The sequence below is a fragment of the Podarcis melisellensis genome (genome assembly GCF_964234715.1).
Source record: "Podarcis melisellensis genome assembly, chromosome: 13".
NCBI lineage: Eukaryota > Metazoa > Chordata > Lepidosauria > Squamata > Lacertidae > Podarcis > Podarcis melisellensis.
In genome coordinates, this window is record NC_138545.1 from 37254373 (window position 1) to 37271228 (window position 16856).

Here is a 16856-nt window from a genome sequence, read left to right on the forward strand (position 1 = left end):
GAGGAGACAGAGAGCGAGGGGGAAGAATCCCAGAGAGATGAGGAGGAGGATGACGATGACCAAAGGTCGTCCATGAGTCTGTCCAGTGAGTCAGAGGACTCCCAGAAGGGAGCCCCCCTGGTCAGACCAAAGGGAGGCCAAGGGGGAAGCAGGGAGGAGCAGGGGAGCGAAGGGAGAAGCCCCAGTAGGAGTTGGACACAGGAGCCGGCTTCTCAGCCGGAACGGAGTGAAGGGGGTGGAGTTACCAGGGTGTCAGAGGGAGCAGAGCGAGAAGGAGACAGGGGGAGGAGATCGGAGCAGGACGCTCAGCCGGAAGGGGTGGAGAGTAGCACCGGGAGCAGTGTAGCGGTTGAGAGAAAGGTCAGAAGCAACGTACGCGCGCCAAGTTCAAATGTAGAGGCGCGCGGAAGTGAGGAGAGCCCTGGGGAGGAGCCCGGCCCCAAAGCGAGAAGGAGGGGGGCGGAGGCGTCAGAGGATTCAGCCTCGGGCGAGTCCCGGCGAGGGGGAACCCAGGGGGGCAGAAAGACCCTGCGGAAAAGGAAAGAGAGGAAGAGGTGGTCCAGCACAAGCCTCTTAAATTGGTGCCGAGGCGGTACAGATTCAGAGGGTACTTCAGCGGTCTAACGTTACAGACGTAGAGTCACAAAGATGGAATGTAAACGCAACCATGATCTTCAATAAAGACTTTCTGTAAATAAACCGGATTGGAGTTGGGTCTCTTGTGAGCTGGGACCAGACGGGTGGCTCTGACAACGCCCTTCAGAAGTTTGCATATTTAAATGTAATCAATACAGCATGTACGTAACCCAAACCCCTTAGTAAAATGACACCTAAAACAGAACATTTGTTTGTCTCGAAATCAAAACTGGGCCGAGCCATTTATTCCAAGTTAAGGTACTTCCAAAACAGCTAGAAAGCTGAAGTATTGTATACATGAAGTCACATAAAACTCAATTACTGAAAAAATCTGAGGGCATGGCATTTTTATGTCTTAATAGTCAACACTTTGGACATGGTGCTTTCATTTTATGCTAGGACTGTACTAGCATAATAGGAGAAGCTAGATATAATGTTAGCTTGTGGAAGTTTCCCCTTCACACTTGAATCAGTCTTAGCTTGAAGGCGGGGCGGGCAAATGGAACTGAGCTGCTGCAGGATGTTTCTTTTCATACATTAAGAATCCTTGAACTGAAGGAGAGAGAATTATACAATCTCTCAAATGGAAAAATTAGAGATGGAAGAGTTCTGAGTCAGCATTGTCCAAGGAGTTCACATGCCCACACAGCCATGAAGTTAACTAGGTAACCTTGGGCCAGTTACACACAGGCAGCTTAAGTTACCTCACAGAGTTGTGAAGACAAGGGGGGCTAGCCCACATCCATGCATTACCACCTCTGAGCTCACTTAAAGAGTGAGGTAACAATGTAAAACCATGCAAAATTCCATTACTGGAAGCCCGAGTCAAGCTTATACAGTTTTTGATCAGTGTATTTTAATTTTTGTTGTAATCCTTACATTAACCCAGTAAAGTAAGCCAGAATTATCCCTATATTACAGATAGGGGTCAGAGAAATACTAATTAATTCACAGAAGTGGCAACAGTCAAATCAGGAGCTTACTAACTCATAGCTCTATCTTTATATGCTACACTAACTCTGTAAAAGTGGGGCTAACAGGGTATATCATTCAATCTAGCTTTTCAAAGACACTATTGACAGAAGATGCTAGGAAGTAAGCCCTTGAGATCAGAGCAAACATGCCCTGTTCACCCCACCTCATCGATGAAGGAAAGCCTCAGAGGGCAAAACCACACAGCAAAGGCGCCATTGGAAGGTTATGTTCAGATTGCCGTATGGCATCAAGGCAGCAAAGAGGAAGCCCAGCCTTCTTCCTACTGCTCTGACTGAGAAATAAGCTTACGGCCTGGCAGGAAGCCAGAGCATGGACAGAAGAAAGCCTGTATTAGACATGTTTGAAAAAGCAAGCTTACTCCTGCCAGCATAAACGTGGCCTTTTCCCTCCCCACTCCACAGAAAATGATAGGACATTCATTGTACAATTCCACTTTTTATGGCGGATGTTTAGAAAGGAGGGCCTTGTACAAGACTCTGTCAGAACTGACCATAGTTGGAATCCCCCTACCCCCAAAATATTATGCCAAAGAGTACATAAATTGGGGGTTTGGTCTCAAACTGCTATTTTACACACTTTATATAAAATCTAGTGTTTTACATTTGGCAAAATTCTGCACTTTGGTAAGGAGCAGTGTGTCTGAAGAGGAGATGAGTACAGGGAAACATGAGCACTAATTAAAAGAAGGGCAATTCTTTATCTCTGAATCTCAAACTTTTGAGAATATACAGTATCTGTCTATTTTCAATCTTGCCCTCACATACCTGAGGAACACACATGGTCAAAGAAATCCTAGCCAAGTTAATCATATGCCGTTTAACTAAATAGGAAGAAACAAGTATATGCATAAAAAGAGTTAAGAAAAACAGTGTTTTAAATAGCGTATATGCATGTCACAACAGCAACCATCTTAGAAGAGCCACCATCTTTTCTTGTGAGAAGAAAAAGGGGTCATTTCTTCTAAGATGCATTTACAACCTATATTTTTTCAGTACTTCTATTATAATACTTTTAATTCTGCTGCCTGATTAATGGGTCTTGTTAACGGAGAAATCTGAGGGCTCTCTTGGACAAAAAAAACAAGGACACCAGCCAGGAATACCAGAGCAAAACAGCAGCTAGTAGGCTTGGTCTTTATTGAAGACTATTGTGACAGGACTCCCACCTGCCACAAGGTGGAACAAGATGGAAGCCCCAAACAAAAGAGCCCCCAAACCTTTATTAGCTGCTAATCCCCATGTCACACACCCCAAACTACATCACTCATACATCACGGTTACATCATGAAAGGGGAGGTCTGGTGGCAGTAATCTGAGCATCCTGGACCCTGCCCCATGGTTCTCCTTGCCCTCCACCAAACACCCATCAAGTGTAACAAAAAAGATATTTACATTTCCTTGTTTCCCATCCAAGTTAATCACACCCTTTTGTCTTCATCTGGGTTTGTTATTTCTGGAATGGCTACCTGTCTGGCACTCAGGTATCAGGATGCCAGCGATTTTCACTCAGGCAGAGGGCTGATGAGTAGCTGAGCTCACAGGTCTATATGAATTTCTGAAGTTTTCCCAGTGAGCCAGTACATAGATACATTTGTCAGTGAATTGTTACATTTGGTATTGTGCAGCAAAGGCCCTTTGAATAGATAGGAAGAAATTGTAATGAAGTGTTTCATGGGGACAAATCACAAAAGTCACAAAAGTGATTGTGCTGATTTTGGTAGTGGGCTGCATGTGCATGATATGTGCTGGAGGGGCAACCCCCCCCAACCTATACATAAATTCCTGCAACAGTGTGTAGGGTGCTACTCGACATTTTTTAAAATATATTTTGACTGCGTCAGACCAACACGGCTACCTACCTAAATCTAGAACCATAGAAATAAACAATTCGTGTTACCTCTCTTGACGGATGCTGAATGTGGCATGTGGTACAACTAAGCTCAGAAAAACCCAGTAGCACCCCACCTCCTAAAATATCCTTGCTCTGGACATGGATTCTGGGTGCCCTTAAAGCCTCTCTTGAAGTTCTATCCCACATACACACTTCTTGAATTGCTGCCCATAAAGGGACAACTCCGTACTCTGCTGCTCTATCTAAATACTCAAATTTCCCACCCAGTGCTGCTGAAGTTTTCAACAAGAAGAATGGGGCAAGAACAAAGCTTTACCATAGTCTAAGCTACCTTCATGGGCATAGCAAGCTGAATGGAAAACCGAGGTTTGGAGGTGATGAACTGGAGGAGAGGAGGTCACCTTGCAGCCATCTTGACTATTAGTGACACAACCAGGAGCATGGCAATTGTCCTGGGGAAGACAGCATCTGTCTTGATCAGGAGACCAGTTGTGAACTAAAGTATTCCATATCTCCAGACAGAAGTGGTGGTTGGAAGCATAAGCAAAAACACTGGAAATGAGGCTTTCCCAAGCATTTAGATCTGTTTAAATGAGCCATAAGCTACTGGTAAAGCACAGCTTCATCCTGTTTGTTACAAGTGAGTGGGTCTTATAGAAGCTGAAGGGGGAAATTAATTTTTCCACCTCTTGAGAATGCCAAGTAACAGACATGGGTCAAGGGGTTGCGGGCAGTCACCATTTTCACAGGCTTTACTTAAACCCATGTTTATAATAGCAAACCACTGTGGCTAATCACATGTTCTGTTTGTTTCTTAAATGTATCTGTCACTTCTTAACAATATTCTCATCTCGCTTTCATCTTTGGACCAGATGATGTAGTTATTCTGGGCTGGATCCAGAGTTAAGTGTGCTAATGGGACTGGTGGAAATCTACTTCCCACCACCTCCTACATCTGGCAGGCCCCGCTACCCTCGCATGCAACACAGGGACTCAAGGGAATTTGCTGAACGGGATGGGCTGTGGTGTGGGGGCAGCCTCAAAATGGTTGGAGGCAACTTTCCTGAACAGAATCTTGCCACATACTTTCGCCTACACTTATGTATAACTTTTACTCCTTACCAAAAATTCCTAACCCTGACTTGCTCCCAAGTCTTCCCCGTCCCTAAGCCTTTTCAGAAAGCTTCTGAAGCAGCTTTCTTGACCCAAATATTTCCATGCCATCTCTTTTTATGATCTCCATTACTTTCCACTGCAAACTTAGTTTTGAAGATTTTCATCTTCCTGTTCTTTTGCTATTGGCACTGTTGATCTTTCCCTTTCATGTCCTCTTCTGAAATACTTGCTGCTTTCAGAGTTTTTCTTGAATCACGGCCACTAGTTAATCCATATATCCTTCTTGCTATCCCATGACTTTTGCATTATCCATCTATGCTTAAAATTACCAACATTCTAGCACTGAGCACATCACTTTGTGGACTGTGTCATTGTTGCAATCCCTTCGGTGCCATGTTAAGACATATTTATTTGCCCAGGTCTTAAGTTAGTTTTATTGCCTTGCCTCTACTTGCTTTATAGCAGGAAAAGAGGAACTTTTTGGGATGGAGGGCCACAGTGAAAAGCTGTCAGAGGCCACATTTCAATAGTCATACATAATCATACATCACTGACAATCTCACACAGATTAAATTCTACTTCCCGTGGAAAGACACATATGTTAAATTCTTAGTAACTGCACTCAGGTTACATCTTCCACTTTCTCCAAAGACTTTTAAAAAACCAATCTTGTAAGAACGAAAGCTTTCCTTTTACCTGTCAAAAAAGTTCAGCGATCCCAGAAGAATACAATGTACAGCTGAATAGCAAACCTTGCCTTACAACTATTCAAAGTCTCAAACTTCAAAATGAAATTGCATCCCAAAAATTGCATGTAAACAACTGCAAAATGTATGGAGAACTTTTTTGCATATTAGCAAAGTGCAAGCTCAAGTCTTCACGTAGCTAGAGTTTCTTACTTCCTACAGAAGATCTCCTTGCGCAGGAAGGAGTTGCAATTTCACATCTTGCAAAGGAGGTTGCAAAGAAAGTCTCTCCCCCACCTCCCAATGCAATGGTACCCTCTCCCTCTCTTTTTGGTTCCCTCTTCCCCTTTCCCCCCAGCTAAGCTGATTGCACAGATCAGCTGTTTAACATGAAACAGCTGATGGGGGAGGAAATGCATCTCCCAGCTGAAGAAGTGATGGGTGAGAGGGGACAGAGAGGGCCAGAATAGGTCCAACTGCAGGCCAAATCTGGACTGGAGACTCCCCTCCCCTCCCCTGTGCTATAGTTTCATTTTGTTATGAAGGATGTGGGATTTGATGTTTATACTACTGTATTTTTATTATTGTATACCACACTGGAATTTGTCAGGATAAAGTTCAGAATTTTTGAAAAATAAAATAGGTCACCTTTCATGCTGTTGGCACTAGCTTGCTAATGAATAACAAATTCCATTCTCTCAGAGTCATTGACAAGGGTTTAGAAGGATACTTTGAAAGGATGGACTAATTAGGATTAATACCTCCACAGGTATCAGCTCAGCTTCTTTCCTTGTGTCTCTTGCCTGCCACATTCAACAACTAAATTGCATTGAGATTTCCAGATACATACAGCCCCTTGAAATATACTTTTCACTTGCAGCTATTACAGAGTAGAAGGGCAAATAATGTGAACACCAGCAACTTACGCATTGCAATACGGCTTCTTCTCATAGCCCTTGTAGTTTTTCATGTTGAGAGTCATCTTGCAGACCTCGCAGTGGAAACATGCTTTATGCCAAAACTGGGAAAACATGAGAAACAAGTGTTAATGTAGAAAGTTTTATAGTGGGCTACTTCTTCCTAGCTGGAAAATGTTTTTCCCAGCAGTGGCTATTAGCCTCTAGAAATTACAATCAAGCATGCTGCAAGAAGACTCTTTCTAGTATCCTGCAGCACTGTCTCCTCCAGAGCTTTCCAAACTTCAGGTAAAACACTTTTTAGATATGCATCATTTTGCAACACAGAAACACAGGTTTTACTAGCAAACCAGAGGTTAAACTAACCCCTTTCCTGCCCTGGGAGCGTTCATGCAACACAGCTACATGCTGCAGCCGACACACTAACGTGTCATGACACACAGTTTGGAAAGCTCTGGTCTGCTGCATTATGAAGGTCTGTTTAGACATATGCTTGACCAAAGAGCCTTTCAACAGCATTTACTCAACCCAAAAACACACTGTGTTTAAAGTTTAAAGACAGGCTAGGGAAAACATTCCTTTGTATTCAGTCAATGACCTATTTGTTTTTCAACAAACAAGCATTAGCAGTTTATACAATGTGGTCAGCGCTAACCAAAATTGTATTATATTGGCACATGATGAGCCTTAGGAAATATTTCCAACTCATCACCTGACTGCGAGTTCTCTCCCCACCCTCCCCCAACAGGAAGTTGCCATATGTGGCCTTAGCACAGAAATCTAATCCTGATACGCTGAGGAAGGTCTCCTTTCACAGTAACTCTGAAACCACTGTAGTAGGCTTTCCATATGGTCTTGAAAGATAGCTCATCATGCAAGATTGATGCTAAAGCAGCCTTGATTCCCAGATGCTCCTCTAAATGAAATATTTTATGTCTTATAAAAAGCAGACTAGGAGAAAAGCTCCACACTGAGAACAGGTAACACAGAATTGTCAATCAGCAACTATTCTGGGTAATAAGTAGAAATACAGAATTGTCAACCAGCAACTATTCTGGTAGTAAGTAGAAATACAGATTTCCACAACCACATGGTGAGCTAGAGATCTCTTATAGCCAAGCAGCATGCCAGTTTGACTACAAGATACTGGATTTTGAGAGCAAGAGCAGAGAGGCCTCTACATTTTGAAAATCTATGCTAATTTATCCTACTTTCTACAGCTTGGAAGTGCAATTACTCACCTCTGTCAAACAAGCGAAGCAAACGATCAGAAAGTCACTTGTTTTATCTTAAACACATTCTAAATTCTACAAACCATTCTGGACAGTTCTGAAAATTATTCAGCACTAACCGCTTAGGGGAAGGGAATATGTGGACTATTGTAGGAAATAATGCACATGTTCAGGAGTGGCACATCATCTAAATGATGAAAGGGATGTAATTATTTTCAAAAGTTCACATGCTCTGAGAAAATGTACGAGATCACAAGTATTTTACAATATCCTTCCAAAACATATTTTGTGAATGTTTGTGATCATGCAGAAAAGTCAATGGTTCAGAAATAAAATTATCTTTAAAAACCCAGACTGGGATATTAAGAAGAAAAAAGTTGGAACATATTTCTAAAGGTGAAGAGCAAGAAGTTTGGGCAATAATGCCTCTCTATGCCCCCTTCTTAGCAGCATGAAAAATAGAGATATGTCCATGGGTATGTAAAAGAAGGGGCTTCTAAGCCAACACACTATCAAAAACTTCACAGGGACTCCTTTTTGGCTTTACTTTTCATCTGTAAGAGCTAAAAAAACTTGACTTGAACAAACTTCTGTAGAAACTAACAGATACCGTGCAAAGTGAAGTTTATATTTTATGATGTGATTGTACCTAGTTAAGTTGCTCTGTCCACAGGTTCTACCAGCTGACCTGTGCTTCCTTCATGTGCAAAAATTTCAGCTTTTAAAAGAAATATTATAATAAGCAAATGCCAAAATTCTATTTAATGACCAAGATCTACAGCTAGGTTTGCTAGTCTTGTAAAACCAACATTTAGTGGTGGCTGCATTATATTGAAAATACGGTATGGTGTGAATGAGAGAGTACCACACCCAATACTTAAACATGCCCACAACCTAGCATGAGATGACTCAGTATTCGAGCAAAGCAAGCCTGTCTCACTTTGATCGCCCAGGGCAATAGATTTGCACCTTCACCTATGGCTGATGGCCAATTCCTCTTGCAGAAATGAATTTCTGTATTGTGCTCAACAGGCCCCTCTGGTTGCTAACAGGCAAAACTTGTTATTAACTCTTTCTGTTATGTAACCTCTAGCCGTTTCTAATGCACATATATGAAACCTTAAGATTTTCAGACTCATTTATGTTTACACATATTTAAAACTGCATTAGCAATAGAGAGCAAGGGTCACTGCATTCCTGGAATGTCTGCCAAGTTTTGTACCCCAGACTGGCAGACTTTTTAGTACTGTATAAGTAAATAGTTTAAGATTTGACAAAATCAGCTGTACCCATTTATTTATTTTTGTAGTCTATTGCAACAATTCAGACTTTGGGCAATAACAAGTCTTTCATTACCAAAAGGATGCAGGGTTGCAGAGAGCCTTAAATAACTTTTCTAAACCACAGCATTTCCACCTTCAGTATGTATGCAGACTTCAGGCTGTCTAAAAACTGCATCTCAAGCACATAACCAAGGAGCATGCAACTCCAATACTGCCCCAAGACAAAAAGCTACTCAACCTTCAACATTAGCATTCTGTCAAGTATGTACTCATAGTTTGCAATCACGTACAAGCTTATCCCTGGGTAAAGCTATGTGGCTTAAACTTTACCTTAAACATAAAATGGGAAACTGAAACTAGTGTAGTGTGGGGCCGTGCTCGCACATTACTTCAGCTTAACAGAGATGCTTTAAATCCTCAACAGCTTCTGTCTGCATACAAAGTTTAAAATTCAACCACCACCCCCAGTCACAGAGGAAGCAAATACTTGAAGAAATACAGCTAGTCAGCATTAAAATGTTCCTCTCACCCTCACCTTTTTGAAACTTGGAAATTATACCCAAAATTAAGTCACCAAGATCACAGAAGACTTGTGTGGAATACCAGTACTGTAAGTTGAAGCTACTTGAGACAATATCTGGAAAGTTGATATGACAGCGGTCTGCACACTAAGGAAAACCAGTAAACCTAAGACAAATCTACATTTCAACATCACCTGCCATTTGAATCCATATATGGTTATATGGAAGTTAAACTTAACTCTTCAGAAATGCTGTCTCCTTACATATCTGGCAATGTTCCCCCTTTTTTTAAGGGAAATCCCCTTATTCCGAATAGGATTCCTTGCAAGAAAAAGGAAAGGTTGACAGCTATGGTCTCCTTAAAGACAGCCTGACACTCATCTTATATGCAATGTAACTCCTATGACCTACTGCTTTGAAATTAGAACACACAGATGTATGCCTTGAGTTCTGATGCTGACCAAGGGAGCCAGTGTGCCAGTTTTTGCATTTGCTGAAGCACAGAGATCTAAAACAGCAGTTCTGAACTTAGTGTTCAGGCTCAATTCCACACCAGTTCTATCAGCATTTTGTCAAAGCCATGCAAATCCCCACTATGAGATAAACACTACCGAACAGTGGGCAGTGATGTATGTGGGGGGATAAAATCTCTTCTTTTGTGAAGGTGGGACAGTTTCTTTCCTCCTCTTATTTCCCCATAAACATTCTTCTCTGAAACACTGGCTCAATTATTATTATCAGCAAGCACTAGTACAACTTGCTCTGAATGAAAACTAGACCAGTGACTATTCTGCATGTCAAATTATACCCCTTCACTGCATTCAATAAAAGGGGTTTTTTGCTTTCTATTGTTCACACCAGGAAACTCAGCAGGAACTTCAGCAACACACAGTTGGATTAAAAGACACTCCTCTACCACCTCAGAACACAAATATCTAATCAGTAGCTATAGCTTGTGGAAATATTGTCCGCTCTTTCCAAAAGAGGCACAATGTGTGGAGCTGGAAAACTCCAAATGCCTCACTAAGGCACCTAGGAATATGAAATTTTTAAAAGTCCAGAATGTGTATGGAGGTGAGCGGGTACAATATAATCCTGATGAACCTGTAAACAAACCATGTGCTGTACAATTTGGAAATATACAAGACACACATAGCAGTGCCTATAACCCAGGACTTCTGATTCTTTCTCTCCCTTTTAAAAACAACCCCTTCTTCTCAAAACATCCATCTTTAAGACTGTAGGAATATTTTGCATCACCCCATCTGCATTTTGTATTAATCTAGTTAAAAAAACACACATTTTTATAGGACAGTCAGCAGGCTTATTTCTTTCAACCTATGCCTGCAGCATTCCTTGATAAAGCAGGGAGTGGATGTGATATTTTCTTTAAACAGAGAAGAAAGGAACGCAGGTGATATAAACCCTCTTCTGCATGTAATTTACTATCCTGACACACACACCCTTTAAGGTCTGATACTAGAGAACATGGCTTGGCAAAAAGCACCTGGGTTCAGAGGATATAAGAAGGTAAGTGGTGCACTTTTGTGAGAATTCAAGTTTCCTTCATCCACATGCCCTTTTTGCTTTAAATATCCAAACCAGATTAGGATTTAAATGAATCTAGTTTAAAGTGAATTAAAAGGTATACTGACAGACTGCTGCAAAGTGATGGTGGGATATGCCTACCACAGAGCTGTAGTTACAGGGCAGGTGGGCTGGCTAGTCACATTTTTTTGCCAGGGTGAAGGCTCCAGAGGGGCACCATTGAGGCTACCAGCCTGTGTGTGTGCCAAACTGGGTTTTTGACCTGGCTGAAATAAAGCCTAGTTTTGCCCCTACCTACCACTCTGAAGAGAAAATGGATGCGGTTACACAGCTAAGTTCACTTTAGACTGGGAACAAGGAATGGGGAGGAGGAAGTTGAATTTCTTGAATTTGGAGTGATGTGATTGAGATATTTGCATTTTTCAGACACATTTTTCTAAGTCTTACAAAATTTTGTTGGAGAAATAATTAGTGTAACTAAGACTAATTACACTTATTAAGAACTACTGTACTAATTATTCTGGTATTGACAATCATTCGCAAAACTAAATCTGATCTCTCTTCAATCTTGGAATATGGCATAAAAGATTTAAAAACTTAAACCAACACAAACAGCAGCAGCAAAAAGGAGTAAGTCTGCCCTTTAAATAAATCTATAAAACCAATTCTAAGTTTTTAAACTCTGAAACACTGCTGAACGATCCATCTGGAGGGAGGAGGCAAGGGAACAGAATCTAAATGTGAAGCAGATGATAGCTTGTTAGTCCCTTTTCATTTTGTCTGTTGAGACACCCAGCTGTGTTTGTAACTGTGGAAAATAAAAAGCACTGGAAGTTCTCTTTGTTACTGGCTTTATCAGAAACTAGTTTGAGAACATTACAGGGGGAAAAGTTGAGGTGATGTGGCACTTACACTGCTTCTTAAAATGGGGTTCACACAAGCAGCTGAGAACAGCTCAGAAATTCCTGTCTTTTAACCTTAGCAGTCAAAACTGGAATACCTCCAACACCACATTCAGTTGTTCCATAGATTTTTTTAATGGAGAAATTGAGAAGGTGCTTTTCTCAAATATTGTCACACAACCACCTCTTCTTGGACAGAAGACTTGGTAGAAATGCTATAAGCTATATAGCAATCTAATTCACCATCAAATAAGGAAAAAGGGAAACAAGGGGAAAGATAGACCGCAGATTTGTTTAGGTAAACTCAATGCTCACACCCTTCAGCTAAAGGGGAAGACTAGTATTTTAGGGAGAGGGCTTGGGGAGTACTAACAGTCACTACTGATAGGGAGAAAAGCAATCTAAGAGAGTGCCAGATGAATGATCTAAGAATGCATCTCCTTTGGTGATTTGCTGTGTTGACAGCACATGCTCTTTGCCTTTTCCCATATGTGTCCCCTAAAGCCAGATTCTTTCTCAAAAGGCAGACTGTTGTGATTCAAGCTATCTACTGGTATCTAAATATCCACAGTCTTATTCCATTGTTTTAGGAAATGGGAGCTGTCAAGCCTACCAAGACTAGGAGTGAGACTACTTACTTGCTCTCTTGTGTACACACACACACTCTCATACACATACCTAATCTAAGCTTACCAGATTTTTTTCAATGAATGGGGGGGGGGCACTTTTCAACTTCAATGGATTTCGCATGAGGACTGATTTTGTAAATCCGGGGACTGTCCCCGGGAAACAGGGACGTCTGGTAACCTTAACCTAATCACTCCCAAACTATATCTTAACCACCATATCTGACCAAATCTCTGCATTCCTCAAGTTATTTCAAGCTTTATCTACTACCAGCAACCCCGGAGGGGGGTGGGGTGAATCTGCTGCCACAGATCACAGCCCTCCTTAAACATTCCCCATACTGTCTCCCTGCAAAGCTGCAATCCATTACTACTGTGCACCCCATGGCATAAAACATTTGAATTTTAGCAGCTGCTAAAACCAGGTTGCTCCTCATCACACCTTGCAGGAAACACACCACACTCTCTAATACCTTTTATATCCTCCTCAACACCTTTCAAAGTTGCCTCCTTGTCATTACTAGCACCCTCTGGGCATCCACAGAAAACCTCCTCCAATTCACCAGCCAAGAAACTCATTCTCGGGATGGGTGGGGAGGAGGGAAGAGAAGGGGATCTGATCCCTAAACCAGGGGGAAAGCCTTGCACTCGTTCCTTTCAGTGAACAACCTGTTATTGCCACCCTTCTGGGTTGGGTGTGTGCGTGTGAGTGAGCGTGTATTACATACATATACTGTATACACACACACCCCTTTCCTCCAGGCTCTCTGCTTATCTGCCATGCCCTTTGGCCTACACTCCAATCACCAACCCCCCACCCGCCAAATAGCAACTCCCCCCCTTTCTCTCTTTTTATTCTGCCCCTTAAGTCTCCCATTCCCAACCCCTCTGACCCCCCCTCCGCTCTAGCCATTCATAAACCGCCCCCCTTCCTTTTGTGCCTTACACCCTCCTCCCGCCCCCCCCCCCAGACCATAGACTCTCCCCTCCCACCAATTCCTCACTTCGGGGACTGCCCACTCGACAGTCTTCCCCAAGAGACCTCTACACTCCCTGACATACGCCTACAGGCTCCCCGCGACCCACCACACCCCTAGATTCCCCCCCCTCTTTTTTGCTGGGGTCGTTTCCCCTCTTCCGCCTCACCCACCCCCCTCCCTGTTTCCCCACTGCTCCTGCTCTCCCCTTCCCCAGCTCAGCTTGAGACACGCCCCAAGAGCCTGATTTAAACCCCCCCAAGCCCGCCCCACAAACGCAAGTGGGGGGGGGAAGGAAACCCGCACCCCCAGTTCAGTTTGCCCTCAGCCCCTCCGTTGACTCGCAGCCCCGCCCGCTCAACGGTCGCCGCCGCCGTCGCCGCCCTCTCCTCACCCGGCAGCAGCACCCACCTTGTCGAGGCAGTTCACCTTCTCGGTCGGGTACACGATCTTGCCGCAGCGGGCACAGCTGGGGTTCATGGCGGCCGAGGCGAGGAGGAAAGCGTGTGTGTGTGTGTGTGGAGGGAGGGGAGAGAAATGCCTGCGCGTGTGAGGAAGGGAGGGAACCAGGAAAAAAAATAATAGGGGTGAGGGGAGAGAGAGAGAGAGAGACCCCCGGGGAAGGCGGCGGCGGCGGTGGGAGTTGGCCCCGGCTGCCTGGAAAACTGCGCCCGTGGCGAGGCTTGTAACGCAGGAGCGAGCGGGAGGAGGAAGAGGGCGTGAGGGAAAGAGAGAGAGAGAGGAAGGAAAAGAAGCCGCCTCGGCAACGGCTGGAAACGACTGAGGGGAGGGGCGCGGCCAGCCAGCCAGCCCAGTCAGTCAGTCAGTCGCTCCCTCACGCGCCTCCGCCCTCGTCGCGCGCGCGCGCGCGCGCGCGCACCAGCCAACCGTGGGGGCGGCGAGGGAATGGCGCGCGGGGTTGCGGCGCGTGCGTGAGTGGCCTGAAGCAACGGCCAGACTAAACGAACACAGAGGGGGAAAAAAGGCGGGCGGGCGGCGAGTCGCGAGAGGGAGGAATAACCCGAAAAGGAGGCTAATGTCTGTCAGAAGCTTATGTGGGGGTGGCGGCGGCGGCGGCGGGGGGGATGACGGTGGTGTCTCTCCCCCCCCCCCAATCTCCTTATGGTTCCCCACCACAGCCAGGCTCTTTGGAGAATTAAATCTTAATTCCATGTCGTCAGGACTTTATTGAGTCGTGTCTTCTTCCTCTTTCCCGCCGCCAAGTAAGCTGCGCGGGACTCATGGCTCCTGAGGAGAAATGGCCTATAGGATGTAGCGCCTGTCAAAAGGTCGGGTCTGTGGTCGTCCGCCCAATGTGCGCAGTGCGGGCTTACTCCCGAGTAAAACATGCCTAGGGCGCTAGGCTGTACAAGGTGAAATACGGCCAAACACACCCTCAGGCGGAGTCGGGCGCTTGTTTCTCTGTGGTGGCAACGTTTTTGAAATAATGGTCTGCTCTCTGCTTCCTACCACCACCACCACCGCGCCTCTTTTCCCTGGCGGCCTTCACGACATCGATCTCTACCTTTCTCACTTTCCTGCCCTGAAGAAGAAGGTCGGAGATGAATTTCCAGCAGGTGTTACTTTGCGGGACATGCTATACCTGTTGAAATGGCCGCCTGTCGTCTTGAGTTGCTGCTGTCTGCCCAGGGCTTTTAAAAGCAGGGGAGAGAGAAGAGAAGAGAAGAAAGGCTATGTTTGACTAGGTCATTTTATTCTGGACTTGCTCAGTAAGTTGCCCTGGGAACGCGCTGAGCAGGGGGATACAAGATGCCAAAACGTTAACAAGTAAGCAATAGGAAAGTCTGCACCTGTTGAATGCCTGCCTGTTGTGCAGCTTTCTGGAAACGCAAGAAATGTTGCCAGTGCAGCCTGTATTTCTCAAGGCTGGCACATGTCCTCAGCCCAGTATTCCTGAATTGACAAGACGGAAGACGCCTGTGCGTGAATTGGTTTTATGTGTGTAGTTCAGTGCACGCTGACCAACGCACATTATACCATGTTTATGGAAGACAATCTTACTTGGCTACGAGTGATCGCCAAAGAAAGATACCTGAAGGAGCGTCTCCACTCCCATCATTCAGCCCAGACACTTGAGGTCCAGCTCCAAGCGTCTTCTGGTGGTTCCCTCCCTGCGAGAAGTGAAGTTACGGGGAATCAGGCAGAGGGCCTTCTTGGTAGTGGCTCCTTTCCTGTGGAATGCCCTCCCATCAGATGTCAAGGAAATAAGTAACCATACAACCTTTAGAACAGTGTTCCGCGGCACACTAGTGTGCCTCGAGATGTTGCCTGGTGTGCCGTGGGAAAAATTGAAAAATCAAAAAAATTAAAAAATGAAGTATTTTATAATTTTTCATATTTCTGTTTACTTACTATTTCATAATAAAGTAATTATAAAATACTTTCTTTGTGTTTATTTGATTCCTATTCAAGAGAATTACTTTATATATAGTCAATATAGGCACAGAGTTAAATTTTGTAACATTTTCTAATGGTGGTGTGCCTCGTGATTTTTTTCATGAAACAAGTGTGCCTTTGCCCAAAAAAGTTTGAAAAACACTGCTTTAGAAGACATCTGAAGGCAGCCCTGTATAGGGAGGTTTTTAAGGCTTGATGTTTTTATTATGTTTCTAGATATGCTATAAGCCGCCCAGAGTGGCTGGGTATAAATAAGATTATGATGATGCTGATGTCGTTGTCAGTGGGCCCCTGTGTTGTCTGCTGTGACTCTCCATAGTCTGAGCCTGAGGGCTTTCACACTCCTAAAATCCTTTTAGATCAGAGGTGAGGAACCTATGGCCCAACATCCAGGTATGGGGCTGGCAGAGATATGCTGCTTTCCCTGCTTGGTAAATATATCCCCCCCACACACACCTAGGGGCAAACTTTGATAGGTAGGTGAGCATAGCCACCTCACAATCACCTGATGTAATTTTGCATTGCAATGAATTAGTGAGGGCATATTCCTTTGTGGGCAGGCACCCTGGAAGACAGGGTGGGTAGAAGGGGCTAGGCACCACCCCAACATTGGCCAGAGGGGTGAGTTCCATTTCGGGAAAACCAGTTGTAAGTAAGTTAATAAAGAAAAGGGAGAGTTGCAGCCCACCTTCTACCACCCAGACTGCCCCTTCTTACTTGTGGGATCATAGTTTTGCTGGGGAAGGAAGAACCACAGAGCAAGAAAAGTGGGCAGGACAAGCCCAGAAAAGTGAACCTCTAGTTCTACAATTCTCTAATATTAAATGAATCGTGTCTTTTCAATACAGTTGGGATGTCTTTTGCAATTTATTTTTAATTTAGTGTTGAACTTTCTGTCTGTCACCAGTGTTCCAATATATGGAGTTTGCAAATCTTTTATCTCCCCTTTTCCTGTCCTATCAATATTTCTTGAAAGCATTACTGCTCCACATGGTTTAATTATTAATGTGTTTAAAGGTCTATCTACACTAGGTGTCCGAGGCAACTAAAAACAACAAAACATAAAATTACAATATAATTAAAAATGTACAAAAGATGTACAAGAAAGTGCAGGGGAAATCATTGGCTAAACTACTAAGACCAGAGC

The 16856-nt window shown here is 44.0% G+C and overlaps 1 protein-coding gene and 1 long non-coding RNA gene across 2 annotated transcripts in view; one reads left to right on the plus strand and one right to left on the minus strand.

The window, feature by feature from the left end:
- The window catches only part of LASP1 (LIM and SH3 protein 1), a 56776-nt gene extending 42739 nt beyond the window's left edge, over positions 1-14037 (minus strand). Inside the window, exons 1-2 of the mRNA XM_081884417.1 lie at positions 13703-14037; positions 6212-6306 (exon numbers count right to left, since the gene is read on the minus strand). Of these exons, the coding sequence (XP_081740543.1) occupies positions 6212-6306; positions 13703-13771 (164 nt within the window). The 5' untranslated portion in view covers positions 13772-14037. The remainder of the gene's footprint in view (positions 1-6211; positions 6307-13702) is intronic.
- A 185-nt stretch (positions 14038-14222) lies between these two features.
- LOC309354451 lies at positions 14223-16556 on the plus strand. The gene is made up of 2 exons (XR_014162313.1): positions 14223-15561; positions 15887-16556. It is a non-coding gene; the product is annotated as an uncharacterized lncRNA (long non-coding RNA).
- Positions 16557-16856: the final 300 nt, after the last annotated feature.